The sequence below is a fragment of the Zootermopsis nevadensis genome, unplaced genomic scaffold (assembly GCF_977971745.1).
Source record: "Zootermopsis nevadensis isolate Lab colony 2312 unplaced genomic scaffold, Znev_1.0 Znev_ptg000012l, whole genome shotgun sequence".
NCBI classification, from domain to species: Eukaryota; Metazoa; Arthropoda; class Insecta; order Blattodea; family Termopsidae; genus Zootermopsis; species Zootermopsis nevadensis.
Window position 1 is genome coordinate 7,277,156 of NW_028259144.1, and position 21,379 is coordinate 7,298,534.

Below are 21,379 nucleotides of genomic sequence, written 5' to 3' on the forward strand. Positions count from 1 at the left end.
GCAGTCTGGTAGAAGTTTACCGACGTTTCAGAGGTCCTACAGGTGCTACAACCCAGAAGACTGCCACCTTGTGATTCTAAAGTGTTTTGGAGATGATGTATTGCAATCTGGTTTACTGAATTTTTGGACTTTTTACATGGCCAGTTTCGAAAACCGGACCTGTCTTCGTTTCAGGTACAAGGTTCAGTGACCCAACTGCCAGACTCGCCTTCCTTATGCCTGAGGACAAAGATCCGGTTTTCAAAACGTCATTTTTTTTTTACAATACCACACGATGGACAAAGTCCAAAAACTCAGTAAACCAGACTATCAATCAAAGCCATACAAAATTAAAGGCCTACGTCACATGGCATAATGTCAAGACAAGTAATAGGCTCATCTTATGAAAGACCGAAAAACATTAAATACAATTTATGGGTTTTCAAATTATCATCATGCTATTATTAAGCTGTAATACAAACGTTGTATTTAAGGGTCTTCATTCACTGCAGTTAAAAATAGAATTAAGCCTACATTCGTTATCTTCACAAAAACCTCCGGGTTCAAATGTCACATTCTCAGTAGATATAATTAAAGTTCGTACAAAGTCCCCTACTTAATTAGCTTCGTCTCTCCCACTTTCAGCCTGAAACACATCGCCTACAGTAGTGTTACTTCCAACTTCTGAATACGAGCACAGAACTTTCATTCACCCGTATTTTCAGGATAAACTGTAAAAAAACAGACACGAGACAAGCTACAGCAGTTTTATTCCCCAACATTTCCAATTCATCATAAATTATGGTCCTCACATACCATCTCCATTTACCATAAAACTTACCACTTGATACCGCGACACTAAAGAACCAAACTTACACTCTAATGACATACTAAGCACGAAGCATAAATTAGACCAGCTATTCGTGTCAACAGGCATAATGCAAGTACGGACACACGTAAGTAAAGTTCATAATAAAACAACGCGTCAATAATGCAGTGAATGTTCCTGAATGCTGTTAGCATGTTTTAAATTCAAAGAGGTGACTTGCTCGTTGCAAGCCGGTGTCTATTATGAGTTTGTTATTTACGCCATAAAATGCTAATGAAATATCATCATCTGTATCGAAATTACAGTTAATAAAATTCGCGTGTCTTAAATATTAAAATTATATGATAAAATGTACAGAATTATGGGGGTTATTAGACAGAAATACATGAAAAAATAAAGAAATTTTAAGTATACACAGACATTTGTGTTACTTCCACATAATCTGCCCCTACCACTTCCACAAGTGCATAAAATCAATCCGTAAGATATTTTCATCTCTTCCTACTGTCGATGATTCACTACCATAAGACAACGTTAATCTAGTACGAGCCTTACAGATCTATTCTGCTGAATGCCTGGGGGGATAATGAATAGTCTAAAAATAACATTAATAATCTCTAGTATTCTGACATTACAATTTTTGCGTTAAAATCTTCTTCTGCTTCGTAAGTTATGTCTTCGTCCCAAAAACAACAGAATGAAAGTTATCACAACAGAAACTGGCTGCTATCACTGAAAAGAAAATGAACACGGTCCTTAATACGACAGAAACATGCAAACAACACATCTGTGATTCATAGCTCCGAGAATTTTATCACGGTCGTCTGCCTAAATATAATGTTCTATTAAAACTATAAATACAAAAGCTGTTTAAATCCTGAATAATACCCTCGTAGTTCCTACTGATAAGTACGTGATATTAACACGTTAAAGAACATCAGTTACGGAGTCATTAATAATTAGGCTTATTGCTTCCTAAAGGTGGTCTATAGTAGTGGTTTTCAAACAGTGGATCGCAAGGTTTAAATAAATACAATGCGATGTAATTAGCCCAAGTATCTTCAAAGACACTTCCTTATAGAACAGAAAATAAAGTTCTTCAGCGTAATTTTTCCTGTCACGTGGTAGAATGAAGCTGACAATTTTAAAAAACACTACGTAACAGCACAGCCTCACCCCACCATTGTTTCTGGCAACAGGTCGCTGGTTATTCTTGTGGATAAACAGGTCATAGCGCAAAAATGCTAAAAATCCATGAACCAGATAGCACGCCTTGGAGGATGCAAAAAGAGATTAACTCAAAATATGTTACCCACGTTGAAATTTCTGATTTAACAGCAGTAAGTGTGCCAACAGAAACACTTTAAATAATTCAACAATATTTTCGTACCATTAACCTAAGTACTGTGCAAACACCACTTTCGTTATCTGCTTCTTTTATTTCGGCCTTGCTTTGATGACGTATTCCGACAGAATTGTTCCAGGTGAAAAAAGTTCTGCCGTCAGAGAAGTTTAGGAAACACTTCAATAAACATTACACACAAAAAAAGAAACAATTTCTTGCCCTATCCCCGCGCAGATCACTGACCTGGAAATGGTAGAATAATAATCCTACATCTTCGACTCTGAAGAAACGTGACAAACATTGTGGTATTTGGGTGAAGATAATTATGGCCTTCTGGGCTGAACACAGAGACTACGTTTCTCCGAAACGTTGTCATCTACCGATCAATCCACATGGGGCCAAAACCCAGAAGAACATCACCATCATGACACAGATTCACCAAGTAGAATTACATACGTAATTCATTAATGGTACCATGTCCTCGAGGCAAAAGCACAGACAAAACACTTCGTGATATCTTAGTCTTTTTTTGTCCTTTTTATTTTTTTATGAGCGATCAGACTAGTATTCAGACTCTACCAGTCTCTGTGTGTGTCTATTCACTGCCAAATACTTCTGAATCCTTCCACATCTGCATTACTATAGCTCCGGAAAATTAACCTTTAACTTTCAAAGGACACTGATAACCATCAATGTTCAGCAGAGTTAAATTTAACCACCAGATTGGGGTATTAGTAGATTTCACTTCTTTCTCGGAATTAATTTAAATATTATTTACGTATGACACAACATAAAATAAACTAACAAAGGAACATAATAGGCTATGATATTATCATTAAACCAGTAAAGTCTCACTTGCTACGTGGTTTTATGTGCAAGAAATACTACGTAAAATCAAGTAAACATAGAAGCACGTAAAACGAAACTAATGAAGTAAAATCACTGACAATACTTTTCCTTAAGATCAGATACTGAAAAGCAATTTACTCCTATGTAAAAAAACAACGCTAAATAAAGATTTTCTTCAATTTCCTGAATAATAGTTTAGATAAAATTCATGTTTTTTTCTGAACTATTGACTGGGTCTGAATATATTACTTAATTATGAAAAACCTTAACAGATAACTGAATAATGGAAGACTTCAAAAATAAATAACTGATAAGAAATCACAAAAAATAAATTCAATGTTTTCGAGAATTTGTTACTCTGCCACAAAATGTACCTAAGTCGTATAACCACGCTTTCATCAACTGGTCTATAAACATGGTAACAATTTCAGTGACAAACTATTTACGTACAATTGTGTCATACTATCATCTACACAACTATTTACTGTACAGAATAATTTACTTACAACACCAGCTCAATATCTCATATTGTGTGTTATTTGCGTGATACGCAAAATATAAACAATGAAGATAATGTGTCTGTCCATTTATCCATCTGCATCCTCCATGTACAAAACAAAGAAACAGGTGATCATATTTGGTATCGCAGATCTGCACCAAAAATTGACAAGTGAATAATATTGATTTGTATTAGCCCGATATAATTCTAGTACTTTACAAGAAATATCAAATAAACCGAAAAAAAATCTCTCTGGTAATAACGACGATAAACACAAAATACAAACCCCACTGAGATTTTAAACTTTTATTTAAAGCTTTTTTGACTTGGCAAGAATCAGATAAATCCTCATACACTATATCACACTCATCTTCCTTTTGGGTCTCAAAACTAAAATTCTGTACACATTTCTCATCTCCTCCATTCATGCTACATGCCCCACCCATACCACCTCGCCTCATAAAACATGTAATAATGAAATATATTATTTAAGATGGCTTAAAAATAGTTATGACCAATCCCGGATGATGACCTAACTAAACAAAATTAGTCTCATTATTAATAATAAAGAAACTGTTGGTGGTTTCATATTATTTGAGAACACAGGGTGCCACTATTTCTTTTCCTCCCCCTCTTCCATGTACCTTGCCACCTACAGCTCTGTAAGACACCCTATTGAAAAGCACGTATCACTGACCCATTCATTTTTGCAACTCAAATTCATGGTAAACAGCAAGGAACTTAAACCTTACAAATCACATGTATATTCTTACATCCTAAAACCTTTATATTCCTCATATGTTTGTTTACATGAAAGACCTATGTAAATACTTTTCATTATTTATCACACTTTCACTGAAATACAGTCGAGTCCTTAGCACTCATGTTTCGTATTCAGTATGTCCAGGTTCAAATCTTTGACCACAGATTGGCAATCCTTGAGGTTTATCATGTTTTTCTCATGCCCTCCAGGCAAATGCCAGTATCTCAAATTAAGCCATTACTATTTCTTTTTATATCCTTTCCCATAATTATTAATTGATCATCCTACGAAAGAGCTACTAAAAGCAATCTTAAATAAACCACAAATAAATATAAGACAAAAACTTCATCAGGTGTTGCTGTTTAATCCACATATGAATGCTGCAAATTCACCAACTACGTATGATACATCTCAAAACCAAGTGATTTTTATAATGTATGATTCATATCCAACACAAATTTAAGGAATGGGTATTCATCTGCTCTTTGCAAAATTATGATAGCAACTAAACTTATACTATAAATGTATATTCAACTCCCATACTTGATTATTAATATCAATGCAACAGGGATATTCACAACCAGTTGGTATGTTTTGTGTGCATTTAAGTACAACACTTTGCTACTACGCTGACGGAAACAGTGATAAGATAAATGAGGCAACATGAAAATGTTGCAGGACATAACCTACAACCTCAGGAACCTGCATCATCTCCCAAACCTAACACCTCAACTATAGGACAGGATGAATACACTTTAATTTCTACTTTCATCACTGTAATGATACAATTCCAGCTTTAATCTTCAATCCACAAACCACAAACTATTCCAAAGAAAATTATATATGATCACCAAAACTGAGGCATTCTGGGGTGAACCAAGTATATATTAAGATGATTGTCACAATAAATCGCCATACTATTGACGAAAGGCAATATCTGTGATTCGGCAGGTTTAAATTTTCTTTAAGCGAATGAATTTTGAAAACTTTCAATTTCTGTTAACTCTTTGGGGGTCGTTTGGTCTGGAGTCCTGACTGCATGTCAACATGATCACAGATTGTAAACATTGGTATGAACACTTCATTGATACTTGCAGGTAAAACTCCACATTAATATGGGAACTTATGTGCATATAATGTTTGGAAATATTAAGAAATGGCCTTGCAAGCTCGATGCCGCAAAATACTCATTAACATTCAATAACATTTAATACTGTCAAAAAACGTCATCTCAAATAACCCAACTTCCAGCAGACGACATGAGCGAGGAACAAGCATATTTTAGCTGTATAAGGTAAAGAACGTTATTCAAACGCATCATACAAAGTAATATAACATAAATTAAAACTTCCTTTGAGTAACTGGTAACAATTTAACATAATAATCACAATAATATTCGTCAAGTAATCGATAGAAATGGCGACTGAGAAAATCAATCCCGTCCAGGAGAAATGTACCATCCCACTTTTATATGAATACCATAACACTCACTTTTGATAACCCGCTCCGTGGTGGAAAGCTTCGTATTGTTTGATGACATTTTATAGTTTTCTGACAATTATACTACACCATAAACATCGGATGTTCTAGACAACCACAGATTCCACAAGCTAAATACTACTGTCCCACAAGATGTCGCTAACTGAAACTTCCACTGCACTGTATCTTGCGCATCTTTCTGCGCACGGAAATAATTCCCACTAGTCCTCGACTACCGCAAATGCCCTGCGAGTGGCGCACCTGTACGGGATATTTGAATCCCCTGAAAATGGCTAAACAAAATCTAACTTTTAATTTAGTACTTTTAACAGTCTGTGCTGACGTTACAAGTTTATGACGTGTATCATACTGTAGAAGGAACCACAAAGTACTGTCAAATTTAAAATTAAATAATAATGTAAATGTAAGGCAATTTCTGAAATAAAGGGAGTGCATGGAAATTTAAAAAAAAAATTAGATATTAAACCACAAATCATTACTCTTAAGACTGTTACTAGTTTGGAGTACTAGTACATATATCAATATTTGACGTGTCACAATAGGTTTAAATGTATTTTCCTAAAACTGACATATGTAAACATGCATTTCAAGGAGTAGCCAGTGCATTGATATTAAATACTTTTACATAAGTGGCCTCCTCTTAGGTTCATTATTACAAAATTCAGGATTGTTAGGGTTGTAACTGTGCTGTTGGCTGGTATGCAATAGAATTTGTAGGTAATATGTATTATGTGAAATCTGAGATTCTCACAGCAGACATCAAAGTTGCTGTTCTAGGACCCACATGTAGGTGACTTGCACTAATGTGATCCACTGTAGAGCAACAATGGTCTAGAACTGGTGGCCAAGGCAGGGAGGAGGCAGCCTGTTCCTGGAGCAACAATAACTGGGGGCCAAGCCCTAACAAACCAAGCATCCTGGGGAAGGGGCCACATATTAAAGTTCCAGGGGTTTACATAAAAATCCATGGTGTGGGGGCATTACCTGGGGATGTAGTCTCTGTAAAGGGCCTATACCCATGGGTGGTAAAGCCCCTCCAAAGGAGTCTGTCCTCTTCAGGAATGGATGATTTAACCCAAGATGGTATTGGCAAAGGAGTGACCAACATAGTAAAGCAAGCAAGTTACAATGACAGGAACATTGAGAATCAGAATAATAACAGTATGTTCCAACTGTTGTCATGTAGGTTGCCTACCTCCAAGGAAAAAATATAGCAAACAGACAAGACAGATATGGACACGTCCATATGATGTGATATATGAGGTTTTCACTGCCGCCACCACGAAAACCTCAAATCTCACGCAGTGGACATCTACGTGAAAGAAACACTGCACAGAGTACGTCTGTCAGGATCCCTGAGTGCGAAGCTACTGTGTTCCCTATCCTCCCTACTAAGGTGCATGGACCACAGCAACTTCGCCAGTCCCTGCAGTTACATAAATCTGTCTGCAGCACTGTCTTCTCATTATCAGAGTGGGGATTAAAAGGCAAGGTAATCAACAGGAAAACAAAGGCCCAGATTCAATCCCCATCCAAGGAGATACCACTTCAACTCTAACTTATATTTTAACTTCATTTATTTACACAACATTTAAAATCTGAACTTCGGAGAATAATAATCCCTCAGTTTACAGCATACTGGTCAAAGGAGGATGCAGCTGGAATAGTATGTGGTATGACTGGTCAGTTGTTTTTCTAGGGGTATGCTTCCACATTCAATACACAATCATTACTATCAGGATCACTAAATTCTTGGACTATCTTTACCATTTCATAGTAAAACTGAGTAAATATGTTACGGACCTAAAAGGATCAAACAGATGTGATTGACAAATGAAGGATACATGAAAAAATTCATCAACAGCTGTAACATTAAAGTATTAACTGATGCCAGTGAAATACTTCGATTAATCCACAAAACAAAATTCACATTAATACAGAACGTGGCTTAAACATATCTATGCATTTCACATTAAAATATGTTAGCTACTTTCACATCATCATTTTATATTAATACAGGGAAAAAAGTCCATTCTTTTGGAAATATCAGATTTGAAACTGCATTTTATGAAATCTATCCATGCTGGCCACATATTTGAATGCACACTCAGAAGCCATAAGAAACTAAAAGCAGGGTAATATAACTCAAACCTGACCTGTTGTTATATAAATATATACTTTCAGATCATTGATAAGAACATAAATATTTTTCCACAGTTCCATGGTTCATGCTATAAATATAAGTTCTCTTTTAAAATTTCTACAAATTATTTTACAATTTATACACTGAATAATAATAAGAATATTACTTGTATTTCTTAGAAACAATGCGACGTGGAATTGTGGATGTTTTATTAGGAGAGCTACCTGCATCCGTTACATCCGACTGTGACCAGCGTCGGTGGTGACTTTGACTGAAAGAGCCAGAGTCAGGAACATCCAAGAATTTATATACCTTCCAATTTTTAGCATTTTCATTCAGAAATAACACCAGTTCTTTGTAACCATAATACCTCAATTCTTCATTCAAAGTTTCCCAGCATGATAGGAAATTGAGCAAAAACTCGCCATCTTCCTTAACTGTTGGTTTTAATCTGTCAGCTTCATCCTCTAAGAACATTTTAAGGCCTTCAGAAATTTTATATACACTTTCTGCTTGTGGCATGGGACTAGCCACAGTTTGCTTACAAGACTGTAAGCTGTCCCAATTCAAAGAAGAACTCTGCTTCCTATCTGGCCTTAATCTTGGTATAGGGACTGACTGTTTTCTGTATTGAAGCATATTTGTTATGTGGTCCAGTTTTTCATTTGTCTTTCCTAGAAGACAGCTAACATCACTCGTGAGTGTTATGTTGCTGCGTCTAACGGCCGAACCTAAGAAGATTTTGCGAGTGAGGGTTGACTGAACGACTGGCATTTGTTTCAATTTCTTATATTCCTTGTTGACAGCAACGCGGCGATTTACATTTGTGAACAATGAAAGCAAGTCCATCTTGTCTCCATTATCTTCCAACTCTTTGCAAAACTCCTGAATGAACCATGTGCCATCTTCAGTATCCCGTAGAGCAACACGCCCTATAACAAAAAAAAAAACAAAAACAAAAAAAACACAGACAGTCCTCATTATCTGTGTATACAAATTCATCATTTTTCATATCTGTCAATTACTCTTTAATACCACTGTTTCCTGTCTGTTATTGGTTTCCTTTATCTGTAGATTTTTAGATTTTTAATCACTTGGAATTCACAAATATGACTCATACACCACATACTTCAATCTACTGACAACATTCCCACTGTTTTCAAAGCCGGTACTACACTGGCAGCTTTTACCTTATGATAAAATCAGGGGACATGTCTAAGCAGTCAATTAAGAAAGCTAAGATTCCAAGAGTAGTCTGGACTTTGGAAATTAAACTCAAAATGACTGCCGATTCTGAAGCTGAAAAATGAGCAGCCCATATCAGACACGAAATGAAGGAGGTCGGAATCCAAACCGACTTTAAATTCTTTTTTACAAAGAAAGATAATTCATGGCCATCAACTTCTGTACTTTAAGTTTCTTCGATATAATTATTAAAATATTAAATACTTTCTTAAAATTTAATTCTATACATAGGTATATAAAATATGTATCTATTTATATTTAATGTATTTATATTTAATTTTCCTATAGTCTACTGCATTAGGCATCACAAAGTGTTGAATCATTTTATAAATACTAAGGAAATGTGAATGCAAATCAAATTATTTCTTCTACAAGTAAGAAATTAAGCATGCGAATAAACAGCGACTGACCTTCATACGTACTGAATGCGATCAACAGGTCTGCTTCCGCAGGAATTGAATAGCGATGCGAAGTTGCTTCCATGTTCATTTTACTGCTGTCTAACTGAATGCTGCTTTTAAAACTCATGCCCTCTGATGCTTCATCTCCTCTGCATGCCTGAATTTTGAAAATTATTTGTTCAATTACTACACTCTTAATTTATACTCCAGAAATACAAATTAAATCCACAAGTTACTTCAAAAACCCATTTTCCCATAGTCTTACATTATGCTTCATACAGATATTTTGATATTTTCAAAACTCAAAATAAAATACAAAAATCAAACTGAATAATCCAAACAAAGATAATGAAGAATACAGTATATTCATTATACTAATGTAATAATAGAGAATTTCAATCAGGTGTGGGCAAACTTTTCATGGGAAACAACAAAGAAATTCTTACCTTTATGGACCCAAACTCAAAAAGACTTTATATTAGAATTAATTAAGAAAGGAGCATAAATCATAATATAAGGCTGATCATATTGTTACTTAATGACAGCATTACACTTTTAAATGATAAACAACCAGCACAGAAACAAACAACTAATAAAATTATGGAATTTAAATACTACAGCAAACAGTTTCATATGCTCACTGACTTATTCTTCTCGGGCCACCAGCTGTGTCAGGTCATTTAATGGAGAAAACACCAACATTTAAAGTTCAGTACCCTGAGAACAAGGACGAAGATGGTTCTTGAGACGCTGGTGTTTTCTCCATTAAACCACTCGACGTGGCTGGTAGCCCAAGAAGAATTCATTATACAGCCATGACATTTTCCATCAAATGTGTTGCTACTCTGCCAGTACTGACATCAGAGCTTCTTGTTACACTTCCCCACAACTATTCGTATCCCCCCACGTCCTACCGCTTTTATGACAAGCAGGGCCATCACAAAGTAACAATAAGCGAGTTAACAGAAGACACCTTCCTAAAAAAATCTTGTACTCTTCACTTACTTGGACAATAAATATTTTTGGTCTTCCACCCAAAGACGGGCACACATCTGCTGTGAAACTGGACCAAAGTAAATCCACTTTGTACAGCTCATCATATGCATATAATTTGCCTTTTCCTCTCCCATGAGTAAGGACAGCAACCACAATGCAGTCTTCATTTCTGTGATCAAGTTGTGAAACTGAAAATATACACAGTAAAAATATGAGCTGTCATTAATAGCAATTTAAATAATTGGGTGAGCAATGGGAAAATAAAAAATGCATATAAAATTATTGTCTGAAAACCTTGAGAGAAAAAAATACATGGGAGACCCACGTTAAAATAGTAATAAAATAATCTTAAGATCAAACAGACTGTGAAGATTTTAATTGTATTAAACTAGCTTGTAGGGATCCGTAGTGGCCGCGCGGTCTGAGGTGTGGGTCTTGTGCCACTTGCTCGCAGGGACCGTGGGTTTGAATCCCACTCAAGCCATGGATGTTTACTGTGTTGTGCTGTCTTGTAAATAGGTAGAGGCCTTGCGACAGGCTGATCCCTCGTCCAAGGAGTCCTACTGAATGTCCATAGATCAAGCCAACTAAGAAGTTGGGGACCCGTACAGGGTGTTTATCAATGTAAACAGCGATTACTTCCTTAAACAATAATAACAAACTGATCCTTGTAATGGTTATGGGTGATGTTTCCTACGTAGTACAGACAGAATGTTTAAATATTATTAAGACGAGCTTAGGTTTCAAAGGTTTAAAGTATTATGATTCTCCCATTCATAATTCAATACCTACTATGACTTAGTAACTTCTTTATATCAGCAACAGTTAGATCATCGTGTACAGATACATCAAAATTCAACTTTTCAAAACGTTGCTTCAGAGTTATTTTGTCTGTAATTGTCCCAGTTCTCTCCTTAAGCTTCAGACTTTCGCTATATTTCTCGTGGTTCAGTATGATTGCCCTTCCTCTCCTCTCATGATTCATTTTGTATTCCTCTGCCTTTGGTCCTATTGGTGGAGTGTGCATCCTGAAAATACACAAATAATTAATGTCTCAAGTGACAACAACACCGCTTCAAGAGAATCGGAAAACTAGATTTAGTTTCAAAATTATTATTTACATAAAAACGTCATCTCTTAACGTTCCTCTATGCTATTAACTGTACAGTTTCTCTCTACTGGGCATTATATAAATTAAACAATGTTGTAGAAAGATAAAATATAACAATTTCAACAGCCAAAAATAATTACTTTTGAGCAATTATTCCTTTGTGATCATAATCTGTTTTACATGACAGGTATACAAAACAAACATGTAAGTTAAAAATACATAAGAGGGTTGGTCAGAAAGGCAAACACACATACTCAACTTCATTTAATTTATTTTATACATATACCTACATTTTCATGGCAGTCAAAATAAAACAGGGATGTAGCAACTAAAATTTTTATCAATTTTTATGAATTGTATGATCAAGATAGTGAATATGGTGAATCACGTTTCAGAATCATAACCAACGTTGCAAACATGTAACAAAAAAATCTCTATAAATAGAAAAATTGCAATAAATTTTAAATTTAAGGTTAATGTCTTGGCTGTATGACTTTACATCTATAAAAAAGGAATTTGTCATGAAACATGAACTAATAAATTGTGCAATTTCTGGTCTCCTCAAACCAAATTTCACATATGTTCAGCACCATTATTTATTCTACACAACTTTTTTTCTTCTATGAAAGCAAAATAATGACATACATTTTTGAATCACTCTGCATAGCACGTTACTTCATTGATGTTCAAATATGTAGTTTGTTCTGTATACTATTATTTGCATTACTTACACCTTACTGCTATCCCCTTCATCTCCTTTGCCTTGCTTTACACATTCTGAAACTGTTACATAATCAGGAAGGCTCTCCCCTGCAGCTGGACTTGTTGATGCCATCCCCAAATATTACGTAGCACCACTGTGAACATAAAACACCGTTATAAATCCCAACGAATGCCAGTAGTTATCTAGTTGGTGAGATTGCTAAAACCTCTGGCTGATAAACAGAACGAGGTCACTTTGGTATATAAATACTTTTATATCTCACTACACAACCACTCACCTTTAGCTGGGATATACACACTTAAAAGATTGAATGTATTTGTAAAATTTCATCTGTTATGAAACAATGGCTTCATCTAACACCACATCTAAGACGTCACTTTTGAAGCGAATTTTTACCAAACATGAGTTACACAAATGCCACAGTATTTTTTACACTTAATTCACTGAGCCCAACAGATTTGGCTTTTGTCCTGTCACCTGAAGACAAAAGTATAACCAAATTCCGAAATGTTGTTTTTTTTAAATACACCTCCAAGATGGATAAAGTGCAAAAAAAAAAAAATTACATGTCACACCACTGTCAGAAACCTTCAACTTCTTATTCATATTATGTACCTTCATCCTAATCCCCCAAAACTATCTAAAGCCTCATGTAACACTTATTTGCCTGTCTGAACCCAGGTCTTGTAAGTGGTCTCTACCCATCAGATTTTCTGACTAATACTTTGTACGCAGTTTTTACCCGTTCCCATCTCATCTTTTTTAATTTAAAAGATATAAAATTTGGTAAAAAAAATCAAATTAACAAGCTCCTCATATAATTTTCTCCAGTCTCCTTCTTATTCCTCCCTCTTAGGTCCAAATATTCTCATATTTATTCCACGTTCTTCCCTTAACATGAGAGATCAAGTTCCATACCCATGCAAAACAAAGAAGTAAACTATAGTTTTTGTACATTTTAATATTTTTATTTTTTAGACAAGACACAGAAAGATAAAAAAAATTCAGAACTAAATGGTAGCAAGTATTCCACAAACTTAATATGTTCTTAATTCCTCTGCTGGTTTCTCCTTATGGATATGACGAGAAAACTTACAAATAATCTCCTTTTGCAAGACTACATACTGCCAAATTAGAACAGAAGTATATGATGGAAACTCTAGGTAAAAACTTCAAAACACCTAAAAACAAACATAGAATCCATGTAAGATTTGAAAACATAAAAGAAAATTTTTTCTTCCATTCATAGAATCTGATATTTCACTGTAATAAGCTGTGTGGAGGAGGAGGAGGAGGAGAAGAAGAAGCTGTGTGGAGACATTCACATACATTTTCATTTATCCACATTAATATCTAGCTATTGCTATGAATAACACAGATTCAAAACATATTAACAACTGAATATTAAATTTATACAGTAAAAATTTGTAATGTGTGAAATATAAATATCTAATTGACAATCAAATAAACAACCTTGAAAACCAATACTTACAGATACCACACATCCGCTTCGGACTGCAGAAGTTAACCCAAATGCTGGTATTGATTATTTTATATTGACTGAAGGAGTGCCTTATCAGTACTGATAAGATACCTGTGTAGTCTATGGGACAGTGTCATTTTGAGAATAATCAGAGTTACAGATCTGGTTCCTTATATATCGAATCAATACAGTTATGACCTAATTTAACGTACTATTCTGTCATTTGCCTGGATGGACTGAGGATAACCATGAAAAATATTAGACAGGATATTTGGTCTCCAGCTAAAGATATTAACACAGGATCTTTCAAATATGAAGCTGGAGTACTAACCACTTGGGTGCAACATTCAGTCCTATCAGCATCTTGCTAAACATTATGCATTTGCAACAAAAATTTCACACATTTTTGGCAATCTTTACACATAGCAAAATAAATTTGTTTGTAACCTAGAATCAACAGCACTTACCATTAACAGATTCTTAATTATATTTTATATCAAAACTCTAATTAAATTATAAGATTACTGTACCCAATCAAGGCAGCTATTTTACTTAAACTTAAGTATTCATTTGTTAAACATTGAAGACATTTAAAAATACAGGTAAAGTTCCCTCTGGGCCAATGTACCATGTCATTACGGTATACAGGGGACATGGAGGAAAAGCTCCATACAATCTAGGTCATGGAAGCAGATGGAGGTTTGGGTCAGATGTACCCTTGTCATTTCACCCTCACACAAAAAACAAAAAAGTTTAGAAATAAGTTGCAGAATTAAATGAGATATTTCAAAATTTGCATCATATTGTGTGAACAAGAAGTTATTCAAAGATTTCTGTCTTCTGGGTTGTTGCGCTGTCTAGTCTGGTCGATGTTAACCAACGTTTCAGAGGTCATACTGCCTCCGTCATCAGGGCGATGAATCTTCATACTCACCGCTGTGAAAACCTCAAATCTTACAAGAAGTTATTCCCAACGCTCTCTACTATCCGATTACGGTAATATTCGATGATGAACGTATCCTGCCTGAAGCATTTCTTTGTGAAAACAATTATCTGTGTATTAAATAGTGACACAGCATTAACACGAAGAGACTCAAAGACTTATGAAGCTTGCATTATTCCTGCAGTTTAGCCATTTTCAAGAAAATACTAAAAAGAAAAATCTGAAACTAAGTTACTTACACGCAAAGACGTACCAAACAACAAAGTGTTTAGCAATGTCCAAGATGTCAGCTAATACTTCTTGGTTCAGCGAGGTATTACTGGAAAAGTCACCTTTGTGGAGTGAAACACGGTGTGGCCATTCTGCAAAGACGTTTTCTCAAATTAAATTCTGAGGCAAGTGATCATTTGACATTGAGAAATTAAGAAAAATAATATTACTTCTTGTACAGCATTTGAGGCTTTCACAGCTGTGAAAATGTAGATTGTGGTCTGCAGGGTTGTGATGCTATTTAGTCTTGAGTCTTGTCGGTGATACCAATATTCTGCTGAAACTTGTCAATCACCATCTCAGAGACTACAGTCCTCAAATATATTACTGATTATGCTATTATATTATATTATTACAAAAAATATATACATGATGAAAAAGTCCTTACCTGATATCACTGCTTATTGTTCAGATAAACTGTTGTTGTTGCTGTGGTGAACACTTTCAGTTCCAGTGTCAGTGAACTTTTGAGCAAGCTGAAACTATTTCTGAGGTGAGAATACTACGAAGCACGTTTAGCTGCTATCAATGACAATCATGGTAATAACGATGTTCAGTTAGGGAAATCTACAGACGTCTTTGTTGCTTTTCGCTCTCAGTAGTATCATTATTCATTTATCTGTTTTGTCATTACCGACTATTTTATAACTACCAATGTTATAAAGTATTACCAGTAAAGTTTACGTCAAAATAGCTCAAGCACATCTCTTTTTTTTGCTTGTAATGCAGCACACAACTTCTAAGGCTGCATACACCACAGGGACTTACTTAACTCTTGCATTCGGTATTGGGTAAATTACATTTCTATTAACCGATTTAGCGTTAGATGATCAGGGAAAAGTAATAGGAAATATCCTTACACATAATCCACTGGAAATAATATCCAAATAAAGTATAGTCACCACTCCTTTGCTTACAACATTTATTCGAAAATATATTTTAAATTCTGTAATCACTCAAAAATTTCTATAATGTATGTGCCTACATGACACTCAAGAAAATACATAACTTAAATCCACAAGTTACGTAGACTACATATTTTTTATAACATAAAAATTAGGTATGTTTGTGAACTTTGCAAAAAAGAATGTAAACACAAGAACAATAACCTTGAGGTACAACATTACTGCATTTCTTTGTAATTACTTTCTTAAGCTCTTTATATTTTATTGAAAATCATCAAGAACTAGTAAAAAAAAGTCAAAATGTGTTGATGCATAAACACAAACTCGTCATGACTGAGTATTAATACTGAGTTTTCATATGAGAAATGCGAGTGCGTAACGTAAACCAACGTAACGAGGAGAATATCATGTATATCTGAATTCTCAGCTCCCTGATGACAAATTCAAAACGCATAAAGCTCCTCATACTGTGTAATAGCATTTGTATATTACAGTATACAAATAAACAATGGCATAAAGTAGTGAATTGTGATTTAAAAATAAAGAAATTAAAGAGATTCATATTTCTATGCATAACAATGAAAATCAAGCAGTACCTTCAATACATATGAATAAAAGCTTGAAGCTTTATCTAACACGGATGTTCAGAGCGTGGTCCCTAGGGAAGGCTGTAGTCGTCATTATGAAACAGACTCTCGTGTGTGTCAACATGTAAAAACACCAGCAACGAGGCTGTCAGTTTCAGACGTAACACTTATCCGATGCAACGTATCAAGCGTACATACTCGCACACAGGACGTTGCAAAGGTTTGACCTGGCCCAATGTTATCTACTGCTTCATGTGAAAAAAATTAATGTATACAAGTTATGATACAAAGGAATTATGACACTTAAAAATATTTTTAATATAATAATCTAGCATGTAAAGCAAAAACTGACATGCATCAAATGAAGCATGAAAATACTTTCTTTTCATGAAACCCATCAACACAACAGATGCAATTCTGATTAAAAAATACTATTCCAGAATATTGAAATCAAATCTTCACACCACATATTATAGTACTTGAAAGAGTACAATTTTGACTTATCTTCGTGGTACTGCCGACATTTCGTTTCTTACATCTCAGAATCGGGGCGCTTTTCAACCCAAGCTTTTATGGGTGGCAGTGCCAAAATTTTCTCCTTCAGGGCCTTCAGATTGGGATATTTTTCCACTAGATCTTCCTTCACCATGCCATTTAAGTAGTCAAGGATGCCAACAAAGTAAATATCTGCCCATGTCAGCTACATGAAACATCAGAATGCAGTATTTGAAAACAATATTCATTCCAAATATAACAAAGTGTTAGGATAAAGAAAACCTAAATATATTTTAAATTTTATATTACAATACATCAACAATGAACGCATGGAACCAGCCACATGCATGCACAAACAAACAAACAAAATGAAATTCTTTTCCAGCCATATCATGTAGTTAAGACTTACTCCTGAAACCTACCTTCCCACCAACAAAGTATCCTTCATTTTTTTTTACAACTTCATCAAACTTTGACATGTAATAAGGCACAGTCTCATTTTTAAGTGGCCCCCATTTCTTCTCCTTTGTAGCTTCATCTTGATCATAGTAGTAATTGGCAATTTCTGTAAGGTATAATAATTACGAAATTTTATTTTATGAACGATTTATTATACCTCAGTAATTCAATTTGTGTGGCATATATCATTACACAGGGATTTCTTTTTTTTGACAAAATCACACCTTGCATACCAGATAATGAGGACCCTTACAGGTGCAATATCTTGTATATAAAGTATGATTTCATGAAACAATTCATTGTTTTAATGCTTTTATCATAATTATTGTAGACACAATACTTGGCACGTAAGACATGTCTGAATGACAGTCGCTATTTTACTTGTACTTTAATCCCACGAAACATCAAACTCATACACAGAAAACCAATCTATACAGTTCAATTTAACCTTTTTCGTTTGCAATATGAAGATGACCACCAGCTGACCAAAACACGTAGTGCTAGAAAATATGACACTGTTGGTAAATAAAATGTAGTGTAGACACAATAATATTTATTGTGATTAGAGCAGCTCCTTAGTAAATGTCTGACATGTGACTAATATTTAAAGTTCATATAAAATAATGCATTTATTTTATAGCCATTAAGGCACATAAGAAACTGGAGAAAAAGCATCGTACATTTTAAAAATTAGCTGCAGATGGAGACAGTCAGATTCACTTAGGCTATTTTACCCTCAACCCAACCCATCCCTCTCTCCGCTCCCCAAAATGACCACCAAGGAAGCAACACCCCCCCCCCCCCAAAAAAAAACATGCTGGTGATATGAAAAATATGTATAAGTGTAAGATTTGAGGTCTGGGTTGTTATTCCATGCAGAATGGCAGACGTTTTACCAATGTTTCAGAGGTCCTTGCTGCCTCCATCATCACTTTGATGATGGAGGCAGTAATTAATAACAATTAGCAACAATTAACACGATAAATTAATAACAATAAGCTATTTACAGATTTTAGAAGAATATCTGCTCCTACTGGGAATCAAACCTCAGTCACCTAGCCCACAGCCACAAACTTTACTGTGGGTCACTACACGAATACTTGAAATCCTTACGCTGTCTGAAGTCAGTAAGAGTGTCCACAATAGCATCAATCTCAAGAGCCTCCCAGTCGTTGCTGCCGTTCAGACCAAACTGCTTGGCAAGGTAACGACAAATAGCAGCCGACTGATGGGTCTGCTTTCCGTCAATCTCGAGAACTGGAGCCTTCCCAAAAGGCGTAGCTGTAAAGGCCAGAATCATTCATACACGTAACGTGACTGTGGGTATGGTTGTTGCAAACAGATTAGTAAAAAAATGTTCAAGGTTTTTATATTCTAGGATACATGCTTCTTCTCTGTGCCATGTTCAAGAATTTTTTGTTGACATTTTTTAAAATTGTTTTCCTTTAAATTGTTCTGCATCACCAAAATAAAAATAAGAATTGGTAATGAACTGTTCAGAACTGTGACAATGTTCAAGTACCTAGGGATGACAGTAACAAACTGAAACAACATTCATAACAAGATTGAATTCCTTTCCAAAAATCTTTATATTTCCTGGAGACAAAAAAAAAATCCTCTTATCTTTATGCTTTATCAAAAAGGAATGAACATTGCTTGCTGATGAGAAAATCAAATCAATAACCTTACCATTCTCACCAAAATATTTTCTCTGCTTCTCAAACATTTAATATGACAACAGAAACAAGAAAAATTGCAGATACTGGAAATAATGAGCTGGGAAGTTAACAGATAAGGTTACACATCTTAGTAAAACTTAACTGGGTGGAGTACACCCCACAGCATAAACAACAACCTGTTACTTTTATTGGTATGAAATTTGATTGCTTTGCTCAAAAGAAAAATACTGAAGGTGTCTGATAACATAAATACCAAGTACATGTGACTCAAGAGACAAAGTCTAGAAAAAATTACAAACTTCATAATGAGGTTCACAAATTGTAATCTTCACACAATACTGTGGTGATAAAATAATTCAAATTGATGATGTAGATTGGATTTATACATGAGAGGATAATATTAAAATCACTCTTGAAACTGATGAAATTATAGTCCAATGATATGGTGAGCTTTTGTTATGAGAAACATGAACCCAGGGATTCTATAACAGATAATTCCTAGACTGGCTGTATAGAATGCTTAGAATAGGCCCTGCAGCTCAAATGAAACAGGTCCTTCGATGGACATACTTGGTTTGATCTGGGACCATTGCTCTTTCTCAAAACGATAATCTTCAAACTCCACTCCACCATAAGACAACAGGAAGCGGATAGGTTCTCCCAGTGCCTTGACACAGAAGTATGATAACTTGTATTTCTGAGGCATGGTGTTTCACTGAAACAAAAAATAGAAGTCTCACCTACCGTAATTTCAAGAGTCATAAAAAACACTGTGCACTCTGGTACAATTGTACCGACATTTCAGAGGTCCTTGCTGTCTTATCGCCCTGATGATGGAGGCAGCAAGGACCTCTGAAACGTCGGTAAACTTCTACCGGACTGCAAGGCCCAACAACCCAAAAAGCAGCCATCTTCGAGCTCATCGCCGTGAAAACCTCAAATCTTACTTAATAATAGCATATCCTTCCTTCTTTTGTAACACAATTTCCGTCTATCCAGACACAGCACAAAAACAAAATAATCTTACCCTTTCTTCAAATTGACCTTATTACAAACACTATTAATTTAAAATCATACAACACACGAACGTACACTGGCAACGTTCTCACTAATTTACCTATTTCAAACACAAGGTCGTACGCGAACCAATATCCGTTACATCCACTTGGCGTCACCCACTCTAATTTCCTAAGGGTATGAACCGTTTATACTTCCCTCTGACTCACTCCGTTATCTTTTGTACGCTGTCAGTGCCAAGCAGTACCACAGCCAACAGCACTTATTTCATTTGTCTTCATTGGTCAATGTCAAACGACGACAAAGAAATTTCACTAACGCTTAGAATTTAAAGGAGAGAGATCATATAATCAATCATAAAGTTGGCAACATACCCAACTGTCCTCCTTTGACAAGAAATGGCTGTTAAGTCTCAATCGGGGTAGCTTGAGTCAAGGTCAATAACTAAACTTTAAATGGTCTATAACATCTACTTGAAAGGTATTGGTTAGAGCACAGATAATACCAACAGGGTTGCGGATATGAAAAAAATTGACAGTGGAACCACGGTTCCGGAGAATTTTTACTTAAATACGTCTCTCTATTTAATTTATATTTAAGTCTCTGTAATGTAATGTAAAGTAAAGTAGTGAAATGTAATGTAATGTTATCTTCAATGTCATACATCTTGTTACGAAAGCGGATTGTTGACGGCAGTAATATAACACAACAATGCCGAGTAAACACAGGACGTTTCCTAGGTAACATAACAATGCACGCAAGTTAACCATTGTTGTCGATTTGTTGATACGATCTTATACATTTTCCTGTCACTTTTTCGTTACACTTTTTTGCCGAATGACCCTTCCGTATAGACGTATTTACGTCAAAAAAATCTCACAATATAACATTTGACAAGAATATGACGACTTGGACACAGCGTTATATGGCCCCAACTTTAAAATGTTTAATAATGACATTAACCCAAGTAACCATACAAACCGAGTTCCCCACCCAGTCATTTCCATCTGCAGAAAAGCATTTAAGTCTCTGTGTGAAGTATCCATTACTAGTTTATGATCATAACTAAAAGTGGACCACATTAATAAATTATAATAAAATTTGTTCAGCAGTTCTACAGCTATTTTTGTGCATATTGAATGTGGGCAAGTGATTTT

General features: G+C 35.1%; 3 protein-coding genes across 8 annotated transcripts in view; all 3 read right to left on the reverse strand.

Moving 5' to 3' along the window:
- The window catches only part of LOC110827065 (serine/threonine-protein phosphatase 2B catalytic subunit 2), a 125,437-nt gene extending 119,512 nt beyond the window's left edge, over positions 1 to 5,925 (reverse strand). Inside the window, exon 1 of the mRNA XM_087347795.1 lies at positions 5,756 to 5,925. Coding sequence (XP_087203921.1) covers positions 5,756 to 5,804 — 49 coding nt within the window. The 5' untranslated portion in view covers positions 5,805 to 5,925. The remainder of the gene's footprint in view (positions 1 to 5,755) is intronic.
- A 1,398-nt stretch (positions 5,926 to 7,323) lies between these two features.
- On the reverse strand, positions 7,324 to 15,852 carry LOC110826802 (caspase-1). 4 transcript variants are annotated; one of them, XM_087347820.1, is made up of 7 exons: positions 13,877 to 15,000; positions 13,481 to 13,565; positions 12,392 to 12,517; positions 11,342 to 11,577; positions 10,559 to 10,737; positions 9,563 to 9,710; positions 7,324 to 8,839 (listed from the first exon to the last, which is right to left on the reverse strand). In XM_087347820.1, exons 3-7 carry the CDS (start codon positions 12,493 to 12,495, stop codon positions 8,070 to 8,072), a joined length of 1,437 nt encoding a protein of 478 aa, XP_087203946.1. In that variant the 5' UTR covers positions 12,496 to 12,517; positions 13,481 to 13,565; positions 13,877 to 15,000; the 3' UTR covers positions 7,324 to 8,069. The 4 variants fall into 4 exon arrangements, with proteins under 4 accessions (XP_087203946.1, XP_021913505.1, XP_087203947.1 ...); XM_022057813.2 differs by lacking the exons at positions 13,481 to 13,565; positions 13,877 to 15,000 and adding an exon at positions 15,050 to 15,852; XM_087347821.1 differs by lacking the exon at positions 13,481 to 13,565 and having other exon boundaries at positions 9,575 to 9,710; positions 13,877 to 15,002.
- Positions 15,853 to 15,985: 133 nt separating this feature from the next.
- Positions 15,986 to 20,733, reverse strand: LOC110826820 (glutathione S-transferase). 3 transcript variants are annotated; one of them, XM_022057859.2, is made up of 5 exons: positions 20,597 to 20,733; positions 19,776 to 19,920; positions 18,640 to 18,807; positions 17,490 to 17,632; positions 15,986 to 17,272 (listed from the first exon to the last, which is right to left on the reverse strand). In XM_022057859.2, exons 2-5 carry the CDS (start codon positions 19,909 to 19,911, stop codon positions 17,105 to 17,107), a joined length of 615 nt encoding a protein of 204 aa, XP_021913551.1. In that variant the 5' UTR covers positions 19,912 to 19,920; positions 20,597 to 20,733; the 3' UTR covers positions 15,986 to 17,104. The 3 variants fall into 3 exon arrangements, with proteins under 3 accessions (XP_021913551.1, XP_021913543.1, XP_021913534.1); XM_022057851.2 differs by lacking the exon at positions 20,597 to 20,733 and adding an exon at positions 20,233 to 20,536; XM_022057842.2 differs by lacking the exon at positions 20,597 to 20,733 and adding an exon at positions 20,323 to 20,535.
- Between the last annotated feature and the right edge of the window lie 646 nt (positions 20,734 to 21,379).

Bases quoted from the DNA above. Each gene is read 5' to 3' on its own strand.
- LOC110826820 (XM_022057859.2), bottom strand. From the start codon at position 19,911: ATGCCTCAGAAATACAAGTTATCATACTTCTGTGTCAAGGCACTGGGA. The intron at 18,808-19,775 runs GTATGTCCATCG...TGGCCTTTACAG, and splicing joins ATGGTCCCAGATCAAACCAA to CTACGCCTTTTGGGAAGGCT. The intron at 17,273-17,489 runs GTAGGTTTCAGG...TGTTTCATGTAG, and splicing joins GATACTTTGTTGGTGGGAAG to CTGACATGGGCAGATATTTA.
- LOC110826802 (XM_022057813.2), bottom strand. From the start codon at position 12,495: ATGGCATCAACAAGTCCAGCTGCAGGGGAGAGCCTTCCTGATTATGTA. The intron at 11,578-12,391 runs GTAAGTAATGCA...GTGTATTTTCAG, and splicing joins GAAGGGGATAGCAGTAAGGT to GATGCACACTCCACCAATAG. The intron at 8,840-9,562 runs GTCAGTCGCTGT...TTTTTGTTATAG, and splicing joins CGCATTCAGTACGTATGAAG to GGCGTGTTGCTCTACGGGAT.